Source organism: Notothenia coriiceps, unplaced genomic scaffold, assembly GCF_000735185.1.
Source record: "Notothenia coriiceps isolate Sejong01 unplaced genomic scaffold, NC01 NC01_scaffold00017851, whole genome shotgun sequence".
Taxonomy (NCBI): Eukaryota; Metazoa; Chordata; class Actinopteri; order Perciformes; family Nototheniidae; genus Notothenia; species Notothenia coriiceps.
Window position 1 is genome coordinate 110,159 of NW_011350552.1, and position 12,685 is coordinate 122,843.

A 12,685-nucleotide genomic window follows, 5' to 3' on the forward strand; every position below is an offset into this window, starting at 1 on the left:
CTGCGATAGATCAATACTGATTGGCTTTTTTTTTTGTGAAAACCCAACAAAAAGGTGCATTTTTTTCTTTTTCAGTTCAAGATGAGACATTACGAATATATTCTGTAAATAAAAAAAAAAACAGCTTAAACTTCTGTAAACAGTTTTGTTTTTTAAGAAATCTACCTAAGGATTAGATATCAAATGCATAAATAAAAAAGCATTACATTGATCAAAACATTTCCAGTCATACCATCAATCGCATTACACATAATTTGGCTTGCACACTACAGTCTAACTACACAGCATAACGCTGTCAGCTGATATGTCGATATTGTAATACTTGCTTTACTAGAGTAAAACAAACACAAGGCAAATTAACATTCTCCCAATAAGACCCTATCACAATACAAACATCACCTACCATAGCTACAAAAATAAATTAAAACCCCTGAAAATATGAATATAAGCGGGAATGTTTAATGTCACGTAGCTGACAGAGACCTGCAGAGTATGGAGGAAACAAAAAAGGCAAAAAAAAACAACTATAAATCTATAGGCTTGGTGGCTGACATCAGGCGTACTTGGTTCAGGGGGTTTCTGGGGGACCCTCTGTAATGGCTCATGTCCTTCTCCACTACCTGCTGCCCCAGAGGCTTCTGAGCTCCTGATTGGTCAGAGCTGTCCACGTTGGTCTTTGGCTGGAACTTGTTGGTCAAGTCGGCCAGAGGGCACACCTTGGCTTTACGTGCCAGGGTGCTTGGCTTTTTGGGCGGGACTGGGGGGGGTTTCTTTATGTGACACACGCTGTTGGACAGTTTTCCCTCCCCCAGGTGAAGCTGGAGCTGGGGGTGAGGGGAGAGGCCGCTTTCCAGGCTCACTGCCTTCATGATCGGGCCGTTCTGGCTGTCCCCCAGCAGAGAGTTCATCCTGCGCACGGTCTGTCGTACGGGGGTGCGCTTGAACTGGAGGGGTGATCTGACGAGTTTGGCCAAGGCCCCTTTGGGGGAGAGAAGGGTGAGCTTGTTGAAGTGATGGATGTGGTCCACCACCCGGCGCTTTTCGGTCTCCAGGCTGCGCGGGGAGAGGGGTTGCTGTTTTTCGGCACCGCATTCTGAGGAACATTTGTTTTTTACCGCACGGAGTTTAGTACCAATCTTAGGCGGGGTACTGAACTCATCTCTGAATTCAAGGCCCAGCCTGTACGGAGTGGACTGTTGCCGGGAGGGGACGCACAGTTTGAAGTGGGCCGGACTCTGGATGTCCAGGGCGTCCACCAGCCGGCTGCAGTTCACCAGCTCTACCTCCGCATCACTTTCCCCCACCGTGGAGCTGTTGAGGCTACTGATGGCAGCGGCGCAGAAAGACCCTGCGTCAGCCTGTGCTGCTGGAGTACGGTACACACCACACTCAAAAAGAACACTGTCAATATGCAAAGGGGATAAGGCAGCCATTTCAAGCTGGCCAAAGGTGATGTTTTGATCGTAAGCCAGGAAGCTCTGCTGGGCTGGGAAGCTTGAGGCACACGTGTCCACGGGAAGGACTTTGGCTGGGGGGGTCTCTGGTGGGGGGAAGAGGCTGTCAAGTGTTTTTGTTGTGTCTGTCCCCACAGAGGTGCAGGGACGCTGGAGGTCACTCCCGGACTTGGTGAAAGCCTTCTGTATTTTCAGCAGGGTGGGAGCAGTTTGGCTTTCCGTGAAAAAGATCTCGCTCTCAAGGAGGCTCTCAGCGCTGGAAGCACAGCAGAGCTTCTTTGGGAAGACGGACACTGCTGGGGGCTTCGACACCACGATGGCCGGCTCAGAGTTGTAGTTGTTCTTCAGGCACATGTTCATGGGGGTGTCGGTGAAGGACCCTCCCCTGAAAGACTGCGCTCCTCCAGGGGTCTCCCTGCTCCATGAGGTCTGGTGGACACTTGAGTCACATGCGGGGGTCAGCAGGTTGTCTTCAGACTTACTGATGAACTTGGTGCCTGTACAACAAAGTGGGATATTAAATACTATAACTTAAAGACTACAGAACATTGCAGTAGAATAATGTTATTCTTATTATTAGATTTCTGCATACGGTACTCACTTTTTGATTCTGCTTTTCTAGGCAGAGCAGCTGGACTGAACTCTGTCTCTTCGGTGAAACGGAAGCTGGTGGTGCTCTCCTGCGTGGCAAGTCGCCAGCCAACGGACTCTGACACCTTGAACACCACCATGAAATGAAAAATGAAAGAAACAGGGAGGAGGGAGCTTTAGTATATTATTTTGTTAAAAAGGAACCCACAGATGTTGCCCATTAATGTGTTAATTCAATGGTTGTAGTGGTTAGTTCTTCAGAGGATGATAAAAGTCACTCAGAAGAAACAACAAGTTGGTCATCAACTTTTTATTAAGTCAGGAATTCACATGTGACTGCATGCATTAGAGAAGCTAGGCATTGTAAACAGCTGACCCATGTATCCCGTAACAGGTTACAATAGATTATTATTTGTGCTATAGTGTTTAATAACATTCTTTCACCTGAGTGCTTAACATTGTAAATCACAGGACATATCCTATGGCTTTGTACCACACAAGCATGAACATAAGTTATTTTACAACATTACAGATATAAGAACTTTTTAAAAACATTTTTAAAGTGTGCATTAGTTTAAAATGTGTTAGTTACTGAGAGTAAGCTTAGATTGTTACACAATAAAAAAAAAAAAAAGTGCAAACGTGCAACACTTTACCCATTTAAAAACGACCCGATGTGCAAATGTTACTTGATTTTAATACAGTTCATCGGGGCAGTATGCCTGAATGCATTTGATTATCATACATGTTGGCCCTCTAACTTGTAGCCACATGAGGGGAAGGTGAAGCCTGTTGTGGTACCACACTTACAGCCTCCTTGCTGCTTTTCCCCAGGTTGAAGCGCAGCCGCAGAGATTTTCTTGGACCTTCTTTTTTGCTGACTTTAGGAGAGAAGCAGCCAGCTCTTCCAGATTCAACTCTGAAAAGGATTCATAGGATATTCAGCATACAATAGGCTTAAAGAGGGCAATGCATTTTGTGGCATCCAATTGTCTAACATTTTGTTTATTAAATGTAATGCGAGGGCATTTTGGAATGAACCCAGGTACATTAACTCAAGTAATGTTCATAAGTACTACTTTGACACACTTCACTTGAGTATTTCCATTTTCTGCTACTTTATACTTCATTAGATTTCAGAAGTAAATAATGCACTTCATACAAAAAGGTCATTATACAATTATGTAATTATATAATACTGTGAAAATAGCCATTTTACTTACGGATTACTTTTTCTGCTTTAACTACTTTGACCTGCTTATACTTGGTACTTCTTTGCAAGTAGAAATTGCAATAACCATTGCATTACTAGTTGTTTTTTTGGTAAAGGACCCAGCAGTTCTATCGTCCCTTAGAAACATCATCGCGAGCCATAACAGGTGACTAGTCAGTACCTGTTGACAGCATGTCTGTTGCTGATTCGTCGGCTCTTCCTCCTCACAGAGACAGCGGGCTGCCTTCTAGACTTCCCTGCTGACGACGGATTGTTGGGAGAGTCCAAGACTCCAGAAGCACTGTAAGCTACAATATAATTTAAAAAAAAAGGAAAAACAAATATGTTAAACCCCATGCTGCACGGAGAGCAGAATTGTTGGTTCCCATTTCATCAAACAATCCTCAATACCTGATCCAGGAGTGGAAGTGGCGCTGAACAAAGGGTTGGGGAGTAAGTCTATCCCCAGGGTCTTTTTGACAGACCTACGTTTCTTGTTTGAGAATCCAAAAGAGTGACCAGATTCCAGAGGAAGCTTTCTCTTTGAGCTCGGTGTTGCAATCACTGGAGTGGCAGAAGAAAAGACTGGCAAAAAAAAAGAAAAAAAATCACAAAAGGAGAGTTAATACCTTCAAATGTGAAGAATTGTTTTTTTTAAAGATTTGATTTTTTTCCTTTGTATTTATGAACATTCCCAAGACGATTGTGAGACAAGGCACTTGGAGGAATAAGCAGTTGTTGACTGAATTTTACCGAAGATTAACCATGCAAATAGGCAAAGAAAAACAAAAGCCATTTAGAAAAAAGCATAATTGACATGACTCATCATTCGATATCAAGGCGAAACATTTGCAGAAAGCATGTTTTGTTCTTGTGCGTTGCAGATAGATTGCTCCAGTAGCATCATGCACCTTATTTCCTTCGACCTGAGTACCTACCAAGACTGTCTGACTGGTTGGAATTTGTGGGTGTTCTATTAGTTTTTATCTTATTCAGAGCACCATTGACCATATCTGAAATACGAGACAAACCGAACCATATGAACAGTATTTACTGACTAAAAATCTGCTTCAAAATAACAAGATACGTTTACAGTTACTGAGATACGGAGCTCCAGTTCACTGCAAATGTCCCGTGTGAAATGTATCGGGCCAATGCCATATTTGATTTAAATCTTTGCATACTGCAGCTATCATTAAAAACAAAAGAAAAGCCTGATGGTACATCTTACCTCCAAAGCTGCGCCTGAGTTTCTTCTTCATCCCCGAGTTTAAGTCCAGCTCCTCAAGTCCATCATGAGAAGGTGACAGGACCCCCCCCTCACAGCCCATCATGGCCGGTACTTTCTCAAGCAAAAACTGTGGTAACACTCCTGTGGACACAGCAAAGTATTTACTGTTAAAACATTACAGTGTTGGCTGCCATAAAGACGAGCTGCAGGTAACATGCCTCAGGTCGTACCAAAGTTGTGCGCGTTCTCTATGAAGCAGTGCACGATGGCTGCCTGTTGCTTGAGGCGTTTCTCCGTGTGAGCGTTCATTTTCTCTGTACCGTCTCCCGAGTGAAGGATGTTGGGGGCCAGGATTACAGACAAGTTACTGCTATCCATCTTATTCTCTGCACTCCTGGGATTAAGCACAAAAGAACAGTCATGTAAATATGAAGACAAGGGTGAAACGGCCGATTGTAAAACTGAATTTAATGGTCAACTGGCGCAAATAAATTAATATAATTCTGGCACCTCATAGACACATTGTGGAGGAAGTCCAAAAAGTGACGCAGAGTGCTGAGGTTTTTCTCGGGCAGTACAGAAGACAGCAGCATGGTGGCGGAGGTCCTGTCCAGCTCGGTGGGGAGCTGCTGGGCCTTGAGGAAGGCCTCCTCTAGCTCTGAGGGGAGCACGGGCTCCGGCAGCTCCCTAAAGAACTGCTTCACCAGGCCGGCTATGTCACAGGGCAGAGCCGTGGACAGACACTCCTCGCCCGCATCCAGTTTAGCCTGGACGGACAAAACACATCTGTCGTGTTAGACCTTTCTCCGGGTCAAGGCTCCTGAGTGAATGCAAGGTCAATTCAGTTATCACTCACCCTGAGTGCTTTCAGGCGGATGACAGAGCCCGACTTTCTGAACAGGCCCTCTGTGTCCACGTGCGCCAGCAGCATCATACATGCGTCAACCAGAAATCTGAAAATGCAGTGAAAAAATGCAAAATTTAGAATATTGGACAAGATATAACTTGCTGCCTGTAGGCTCAAGTAAATGTAAAAATGATCCACTTGCCTTGGCACGGTCCCACATTCCATATTATAGTACGGTAATGTCTCCAGGGAGACCCCGAACACCTTTGTCTGTGAATACAAAAAATAACGCAATGAATAAAACGATGTTAACTGCTCAATGTTCTATCAGCAGCATCAAATCCCTCATGTACTTTCCTACAACAAAATGTTGAACAGTTTTTTTTTTTTTACCATAATGAGTAAAATACTACGAGGGACAGGGATTTCACTGCCACACAATACTTATTCTTAGTTGATTTATGATAACATAAGGTGTTGTTCTATGTGTTGTTCAGAGAAGAAGTATAACACTACATCAGTTCCTGATTTCTTGATAGTCTTAGATAAAGTTTTTGGCACTTGTTTGTATTGCTACATTTCTCAAGCAATCCCTGTAAATGGTGAAGGTCAGTATTCGTCTGAATAGTCTCTTACATCCAACCTTGTGACTCATCAGAGCCAGAAAAACAAGTTAAGAAAACAAAAACCGAGCAGAGCTTTCAGAGATATTTTTAAAACCAGGCTAACCGCCTTTAAGTTCAAAAAGGGGTGTCCCATAAGTTAGTATCCTTTGACGAAATAGTTACAGATCCATCACAACTATGTGGCATAAAGATTTATGGGAAAACATCGCCCTTTGTGTATTGTTAGACTTGGCTTTCTCTGACTGGTAAAGAAGTGTATGGAGTGAATAAAGCAGAAAACAGCCAAACAAAGCCTGAGCACCGACTGACATGAGTGACAACGGCCTGCGAACAAATGGGTCCCACCAGCTTTCAATAATATGCTAATTAGATTCAATTGCCAAAACAATATCATGTCCAAGGCTGATGCTGTTGTTTATTTGTGGTCTGAACGAACAGATTGTCAAGTTGAAAGTTTCACTGCAAATGTAACACAAGTAAATGATGCTGTACATTGAACATAGCTTTTAGTTAAACTTACCGAGTTGCTGGCTGCAGTCTTACAGCTGACTGCTTTGTTTTTGTTCCAGTTTTTTGTCTTTATCCCGTACGCTGCGCGGAGGTGTTGCACAGCCACTAGCCGCATCATATTTTTCTCCATGACTTTCATTTTACACTCCTTTCTTTTACTTCAAACGAACTTTGAAACAATTCGTTTACTACTGACAGAACCTAACTGACTTCCGCAGCTGTATCGCTTCTGTTTCTCTAAGTGTATCACTTTCTTTAAACCTCTATCGTTAAGTCATCCTCACGTGGATCTTAACTGCTCACAAGACGCTTAATCTTTAAAACCGTCGGCCTGTAACCTCAGCAGTAACAACTACAAGGTTTCCAGTCCCAAAAAGATGTTAACTTAACTAACGCTGCATGACCACGTAATGGCCAGCTTCGTGCTTCTGTTGCAATGCAGTTAGCTAGCTAACATTAGCCAGCTAGTAACTTTAGCAAGGTACATTAGCTTATTGCCAAGCCTCGAACAAACAAAAACTAAATCTCTCCTCGGGGTCACACAACTTACAAATGGTGTTTACCTCTTCTTAAACGAATGTTATGATTGACATCAATTCAATTCGTCAGCTAGCTAACTGCATTGTGCTATGATTCGCTCGTCATATCGGTTGCTGGCAGGCTGTCTTCTTTCGCAGAGTTTTCAAACAGCAGCGCTTCCTACGCTTCACGCTGTGATTGGCTGGTAACGTTTCGAATAACATTGTCCTGGGCGTTAGTTTTATCTGCCAGGGCAGCCTCGGTGGGCGGGCAGTTTCCACTAGACCAAATCAATCTTCAAATGGACGCTTTTTGTCAACCGGTTGTCTCTGTAACTAAAACTAGTCGCATCTTTAAATGGTTTATGCACAAAAGTGAGATTGTACTACACTTACTAAGATCATAGTTCATATTATTTTAACAGACAAACGACCATGTCTGATTAAGTTCGGACTACTTTGGTGAATTGTTTATGCATTCAAGGTACAATGATTATTGGTATTTAAATATTTGGGTCGTAAAAGCCTCTGTTGACAGCATTTGGTAGTACATTTTTTCACAAAATGTAGCATTCTTAAACAGAATGAAATGAATAAAGTACTTAAAACGTAAGCTGTGATGTAAAACCTATGTGTAAAACCTGATAAAAGACTGTATTGCACAAAACCACACATTGTTAATGCCTGTATCAACTCGATCTTTATATTTTTATCTAAAGTAATTATTGAAAAAAATAAGTAATCCGGGTTAACTAGGATAGTATGCCAATGTCAGTACTTGTTAAGCTTCTGAAGTAAAAAATAATGTTCACTTTTGTCTTCAACCACTAGGTGGAAGCATCATCATCCATATCTTAGCAAACTCTTGATTATATAGTTGCCTGCATACAAGCCTACATTATGTGAGGCATGTATTATAATAATAGCCTGTGGTTTATGTAGAAATATCCCAGTATACATAAAGTGTCACTTATTCTTTTTGTCATTTGGCATTGCTGTAAGCGAGCACAGTACAGGTGAAACTCTTACAAGGGCTTTTCTTTATTACATTAAAACAACAACATATATACAAGAGACAAAAACGTACAAATTCATGGACGGAAGGAGGTTGGATGTGTGTTTAGAAGCATTTCCTGTGGACAATGGAGGGGCCTGCCTCATCGTACTCCTGCTTGCTGATCCACATCTGCTGGAAGGTGGACAGGGAAGCCAGGATGGAGCCACCGATCCAGACGGAGTACTTCCTCTCAGGGGGAGCAATGATCTAGAAAAGGAATAGACATCATTTGAGTGTTATTGAATGTTTAAAAACTTCATTGATGAAATCATTGATGTAAAATCTTTGAAGTTCGCTCACCTTAATCTTCATGGTGCTTGGGGCCAGAGCTGTAATCTCCTTCTGCATACGGTCAGCAATACCAGGGTACATAGTGGTACCACCGGACAGCACATTGTTGGCGTACAGGTCCTTACGGATGTCAATGTCACACTTCATGATGCTGTTGTAGGCAGTCTCATGGATACCAGCAGACTCCATACCTGGTAGAAGACAACAAATAAACTGCCAAGGCACACNGATCTCACACCTACTTGAGATCTCACACCTCGAACAAAGGGGAGGCGGGACTTAGCTCATTAGCATAAGTAGGTAGAGGTGTGACCTGTCACAGCACCTGTCACTTTCTATGCATACTAATGAGATTGAAGCGGGATGAATAATACTACTCACTCAGGCTGTTTCTGTGCGCTCGTGAAATGTCTGCTCTCAGATTTCTTCTGTGCGCGCTTGGGTCTTTTGTGCAACGACCCAGTCAAAATCCCTCCGTGGGGATTCCCCACAGCATTGAGTATGTAGTCGCTTTGGATAAAAGCGTCTAACAAGTAACATGTAATGTAATGCGCTATAAATGCGGTTGCCAGGTCCACATTGGGTATACAGCGTACGCCGGCTGGTATTAAAAATCACCCAATAACCCAGCAATGTTAATGATAATATCTTCTCTGTTATTTTCAGGCATTCAAAGGGAACAGAGGGGTACTGAGGGCATCATATCAAGTCAGCCTCCACAAGTTAATCAGTTGCCAAGTGTTGGAGTTTCTTTGTCTCTCAGAGTGTTTTAAAACAGATCTATTCATTTAAAAGTGTTTAAAAAATGTGTGTTCATAGTTTTTGATCTAGTGACAAACTTAATGTTGCACTTCTGATCATTTAAATTTGGTTTCACCTGTGATGTACTGAATACACTTGACTGCACTTCAGTTAGTGTTTTGTCCCTTTCTGTTTACAACATGTTTGTTCTTTGTTCATTTAAAATTTAAAGTTTAAAATGGTGTGTACATAGTTTTTGAGCTAGCGACAAACTTAATATTGCACTTTTGATAATTGTATAATTGAAATTTGTACTGTATATACTTGACTGCACGTCCCATGTTTCGTCTTTCTGCTTTGATCCTTATTTTTTCTGGGCAAGCTCAAAGGGAAGGTTGTTATGGTGAGAAACCTAATTGCTGCGATGCACTTTTATAATTAAATAAATATTTTCATTTGCATTTTAAATTCATGGTGTGTTGCATTCTTTGTTTATAACTGTAGATATTATGAAAAATCATGACATTTTTTTAGCTTGGGTCCCTTAGGACCACAACATTTCTGTTTTGGGTCTCATGCTGAAAAAGTTTGGGAACCCCTGGTCTATCAAATAGGGGTCATCAGGATTGGACCTATTTATTCTCAATTTTAAGTACTTATTGTAGTATAGCATGATAAGGTGTCATTATATTCTGTAAGGAAATTAATGAAGGAAACGTATAATATAAAGTATTCATGATAACAAACAAGGTTTTCTTATAAAGAAAATGTGAGGCAAAGAACAATGAAGCATGAAGCAAAGTGAGGTTCACCAAGTGTTTTCCAATATCTGTTTTGGTACATCTGAGAAAACAATTTTGCACCGATGAAAATACTGGAGGCTTTGTTGTCTTTTTCTTCAGTTAAAATCATGTTTAGAGAAGCTTCACAAACTCATAATGCAGATTTTATTTTGAGTGTTTGTGTAAAAACGAATATGATACTAAACTTGTTTTCTATGAAAACAATGAATTATTGAAACCAGCATAATACTTCAATTTTCTTTTGAGAACAAATATCAAACTGAAATATATTGCTTCACACTCAATGTGTCCTGCTCTCCTGTTAGATTAGAGCCATGAGACATCAAGGATGAATCCCGAAATATTGTAACATTCCTCTATGCTTTATTCATTCCTGTATTTAAAATCCTTTTATCCATGCTATTAGCAATTCTCTATTTAGGTCACATTTCCCAATCCTGCTCTGCCGTTAGACCTGTCTTCCAGCGACGTGCGGTCAGGGGAGGCAGGGGAGGCAGAGCCTCACCTGTCATACTCCATTGTAACGGAAAAACAACTAAAGAAAAACTAAATAGTAATAATAAAATGTCTCCACTGATCTGTGTTGTAAATGTGCTTTATGTATGATTCCAATCGCTTTTTAAAGTCAAAATCAGCAAATTTGCCAAGCTCCGCTACAACTACGGGTAGCGATGAGAAGTGAGGCAGGGACGAGCTCTGCCTCTCGTAAGCCCATAGTAATTTGCTGGAGCGCTGGCACTAATTTAACGCGGGCACTTATTTTGTGAGCGCGCTCAAGCCAGTTACTGTGGGGTGAGGTGAGGCACAGATAAGCTCTGCCTCACCTCAGAATGCGTCACCCCACAGAAACTGGCTGGAGCGCGGGCACTAAGCGCATGCCTGTTACCATCTCACTGTATGTCACCAATGTAATGTTTGTAGATCCCTTTATTACATTTATCCTCACCATCCATAGTCTCTAAATAACTTTGTTCACGTATATATGATGATATTTAGACTCGCTGGTCTCATCATACAACGGCAATGAAAAAAGCACCAGGGGAGCAGCCATAACCTCTGCCGGCACTGAAGGGGGCGCACATGAGCCCACAGGTTCTTGTTGCTACTGTTATTCCTACGGCAGAGACGATAGACACGAACAACAAGCTAGACTTTTTCAAAATACAGGAAGATAAAGGAGGACTTTTTACAAAAAGTAATAGAGATTGTGTGTCCAGAAGGATAGGCATGGACCTTCATCTTCAAGTGTGAAGGTAAGGACCACAATTGTGAATGAAAATGGGATCTTACTAAGAAATATAACAATCCAAATATTGAGATGTTGGGTATCCTTTTTGTTGAACGGTCTGTTTAAAATGAATCGAAGCATCAGACTAAAAAAAGCCTTTTGAAAATAGGCCGAATATTTCGATTAAGGTCAAATAATAAATATTTGTAAATCTGACCTTGAAAGAGTCAGTGGCCTCACCAGCCCTGAACCTACTCACTCACACGTTCACTGCTGTCTTTCCCCATAACTGTATCCACTTTCCACTGTCTGCATAGCCAACAGGGACCCTATATCTATTATCTGGCTGCCAACATTTGTGAAAAACGTTCTTTGCTAATTTAGTTTGAACCACTTTTTCCCCTGCAATCAAAATCTCATCCAAATACATCAGCGCTGTGTGAATACAGTCTCTTGGTTGACAGGATTTTACAGCATCAACCTGACATGGCTAGAATTTAAAACACCACAGAACTGAGAAAGTGAAAAGGTGGTGGTGCATGTGCAGATGAAATCACTCCAACCTTACGTCTGAAATGCTTTTCCATCATTTCAACATACACCTCCAAAAAACAAATGAGGCAAGGTCCCAAAAATAAAAAAATGACTTATAAGTGACAAAAACACCCTTGAATGATGGAAGGACTAAAAGCTTTAGGAATCCAAACTACAACATATAGATAAGTACCATGGTATCAAGTTTGGATGCAAACATAGTGGACAATTGCCTTTTTAGAGAGATTTTAGCAAAAAAAATAACACTTGGGTGGAGATTTCCATCTGGCCCCGCCCTTGGTCGGATTTTGATGATTGACATCTCTTTCTAAACAGTCGAGCCCAATGGAATGAGGGAAACTCCCACACTACACACACACATGATCAAATAAGGAGTGAGAGTGACGCATAGCCAAAACGGAAGCTGCGATAACATTTAGAATGCTTCTTATGAGACTTGTGTTTTGTTTTGGTAAAAATGGTTTGTATCGTCCGTTACTGTTAAAGATTCTTCCCTGTAATCTGGTATTAACATATTAATAGATTGTTAAATATTAAGATGCCCTGAGACCACAGTGGTCGTGAAAAAAAAAAGAAGAACCGCCGCGAAGGGGCCTTTGGGCTTAACAGGCAACCTAATTAATGTGTCATACCCACTTAATGGGACAGAAACTCAGTTAACTGACGATAATGAACCATTTTCGAAAGGCATTTGTTGAAGGCAGCGAAGTCAAGCAAAGACAACACACGACTTAACTTTACGTGGCCAAACGGCAAAATACGCGTTACCTATGCTGGTTTTCTGAATAGACCCTCCCAGAAAAACGCAGATTCTGCGAGTCGCAGAATTCACCGCCATAATCGGCAAAAGGCGCAGATTTTTAAAAAGGCAGCATTATTTATCAAAAGGGCCGCATAATCCCCGCATTTTTTCCACACAAAGTTGAGATAAAAAAAAGTTAACTCGTCTTGACGTGAAGTAGTGATGAATGATGACGCGACTTCATCAGCTCGCGCATCAACAGAAGGTAAACCACACCG

At 41.6% G+C, this 12,685-nt stretch overlaps 3 protein-coding genes across 3 annotated transcripts in view; all 3 read right to left on the reverse strand.

Moving 5' to 3' along the window:
• Window positions 1–143: 143 nt before the first annotated feature.
• arhgap11a (Rho GTPase activating protein 11A) lies at window positions 144–7,190 on the reverse strand. Its single transcript, XM_010777117.1, has 12 exons — window positions 6,483–7,190; window positions 5,539–5,606; window positions 5,346–5,442; window positions 5,000–5,256; window positions 4,720–4,883; window positions 4,490–4,630; window positions 4,197–4,271; window positions 3,670–3,843; window positions 3,440–3,566; window positions 2,856–2,964; window positions 2,056–2,170; window positions 144–1,951 (listed from the first exon to the last, which is right to left on the reverse strand). The coding sequence occupies exons 1-12, from the start codon at window positions 6,609–6,611 to the stop codon at window positions 525–527; spliced, it is 2,883 nt and encodes a 960-aa protein (XP_010775419.1). The 5' UTR covers window positions 6,612–7,190; the 3' UTR covers window positions 144–524.
• Window positions 7,191–8,010: 820 nt separating this feature from the next.
• Window positions 8,011–8,545, reverse strand: LOC104950582 (actin, alpha skeletal muscle). Its single transcript, XM_010777119.1, has 2 exons — window positions 8,348–8,545; window positions 8,011–8,254 (listed from the first exon to the last, which is right to left on the reverse strand). Exons 1-2 carry the CDS (start codon window positions 8,525–8,527, stop codon window positions 8,111–8,113), a joined length of 324 nt encoding a protein of 107 aa, XP_010775421.1. The 5' UTR covers window positions 8,528–8,545; the 3' UTR covers window positions 8,011–8,110.
• Window positions 8,546–10,161: 1,616 nt separating this feature from the next.
• Window positions 10,162–12,685, reverse strand: part of LOC104950588 (formin) — a 48,780-nt gene continuing 46,256 nt past the window's right edge. Inside the window, exon 20 of the mRNA XM_010777122.1 lies at window positions 10,162–10,175. The gene's annotated coding sequence lies outside the window, so the exon portion shown is untranslated. The remainder of the gene's footprint in view (window positions 10,176–12,685) is intronic.

Excerpts from the sequence above, each read along its gene's own strand:
- arhgap11a (XM_010777117.1), bottom strand. The coding sequence starts at position 6,611 with ATGAAAGTCATGGAGAAAAATATGATGCGGCTAGTGGCTGTGCAACAC. Across the intron at positions 3,844-4,196 it reads CAACCAGTCAGACAGTCTTG|TCTTTTCTTCTGCCACTCCA; the intron begins GTAGGTACTCAG and ends TTTTTTTGCCAG. Across the intron at positions 1,952-2,055 it reads TAGAAAAGCAGAATCAAAAA|GCACCAAGTTCATCAGTAAG; the intron begins GTGAGTACCGTA and ends TTTGTTGTACAG.
- LOC104950582 (XM_010777119.1), bottom strand. The coding sequence starts at position 8,527 with ATGGAGTCTGCTGGTATCCATGAGACTGCCTACAACAGCATCATGAAG. Across the intron at positions 8,255-8,347 it reads CAAGCACCATGAAGATTAAG|ATCATTGCTCCCCCTGAGAG; the intron begins GTGAGCGAACTT and ends TTCCTTTTCTAG.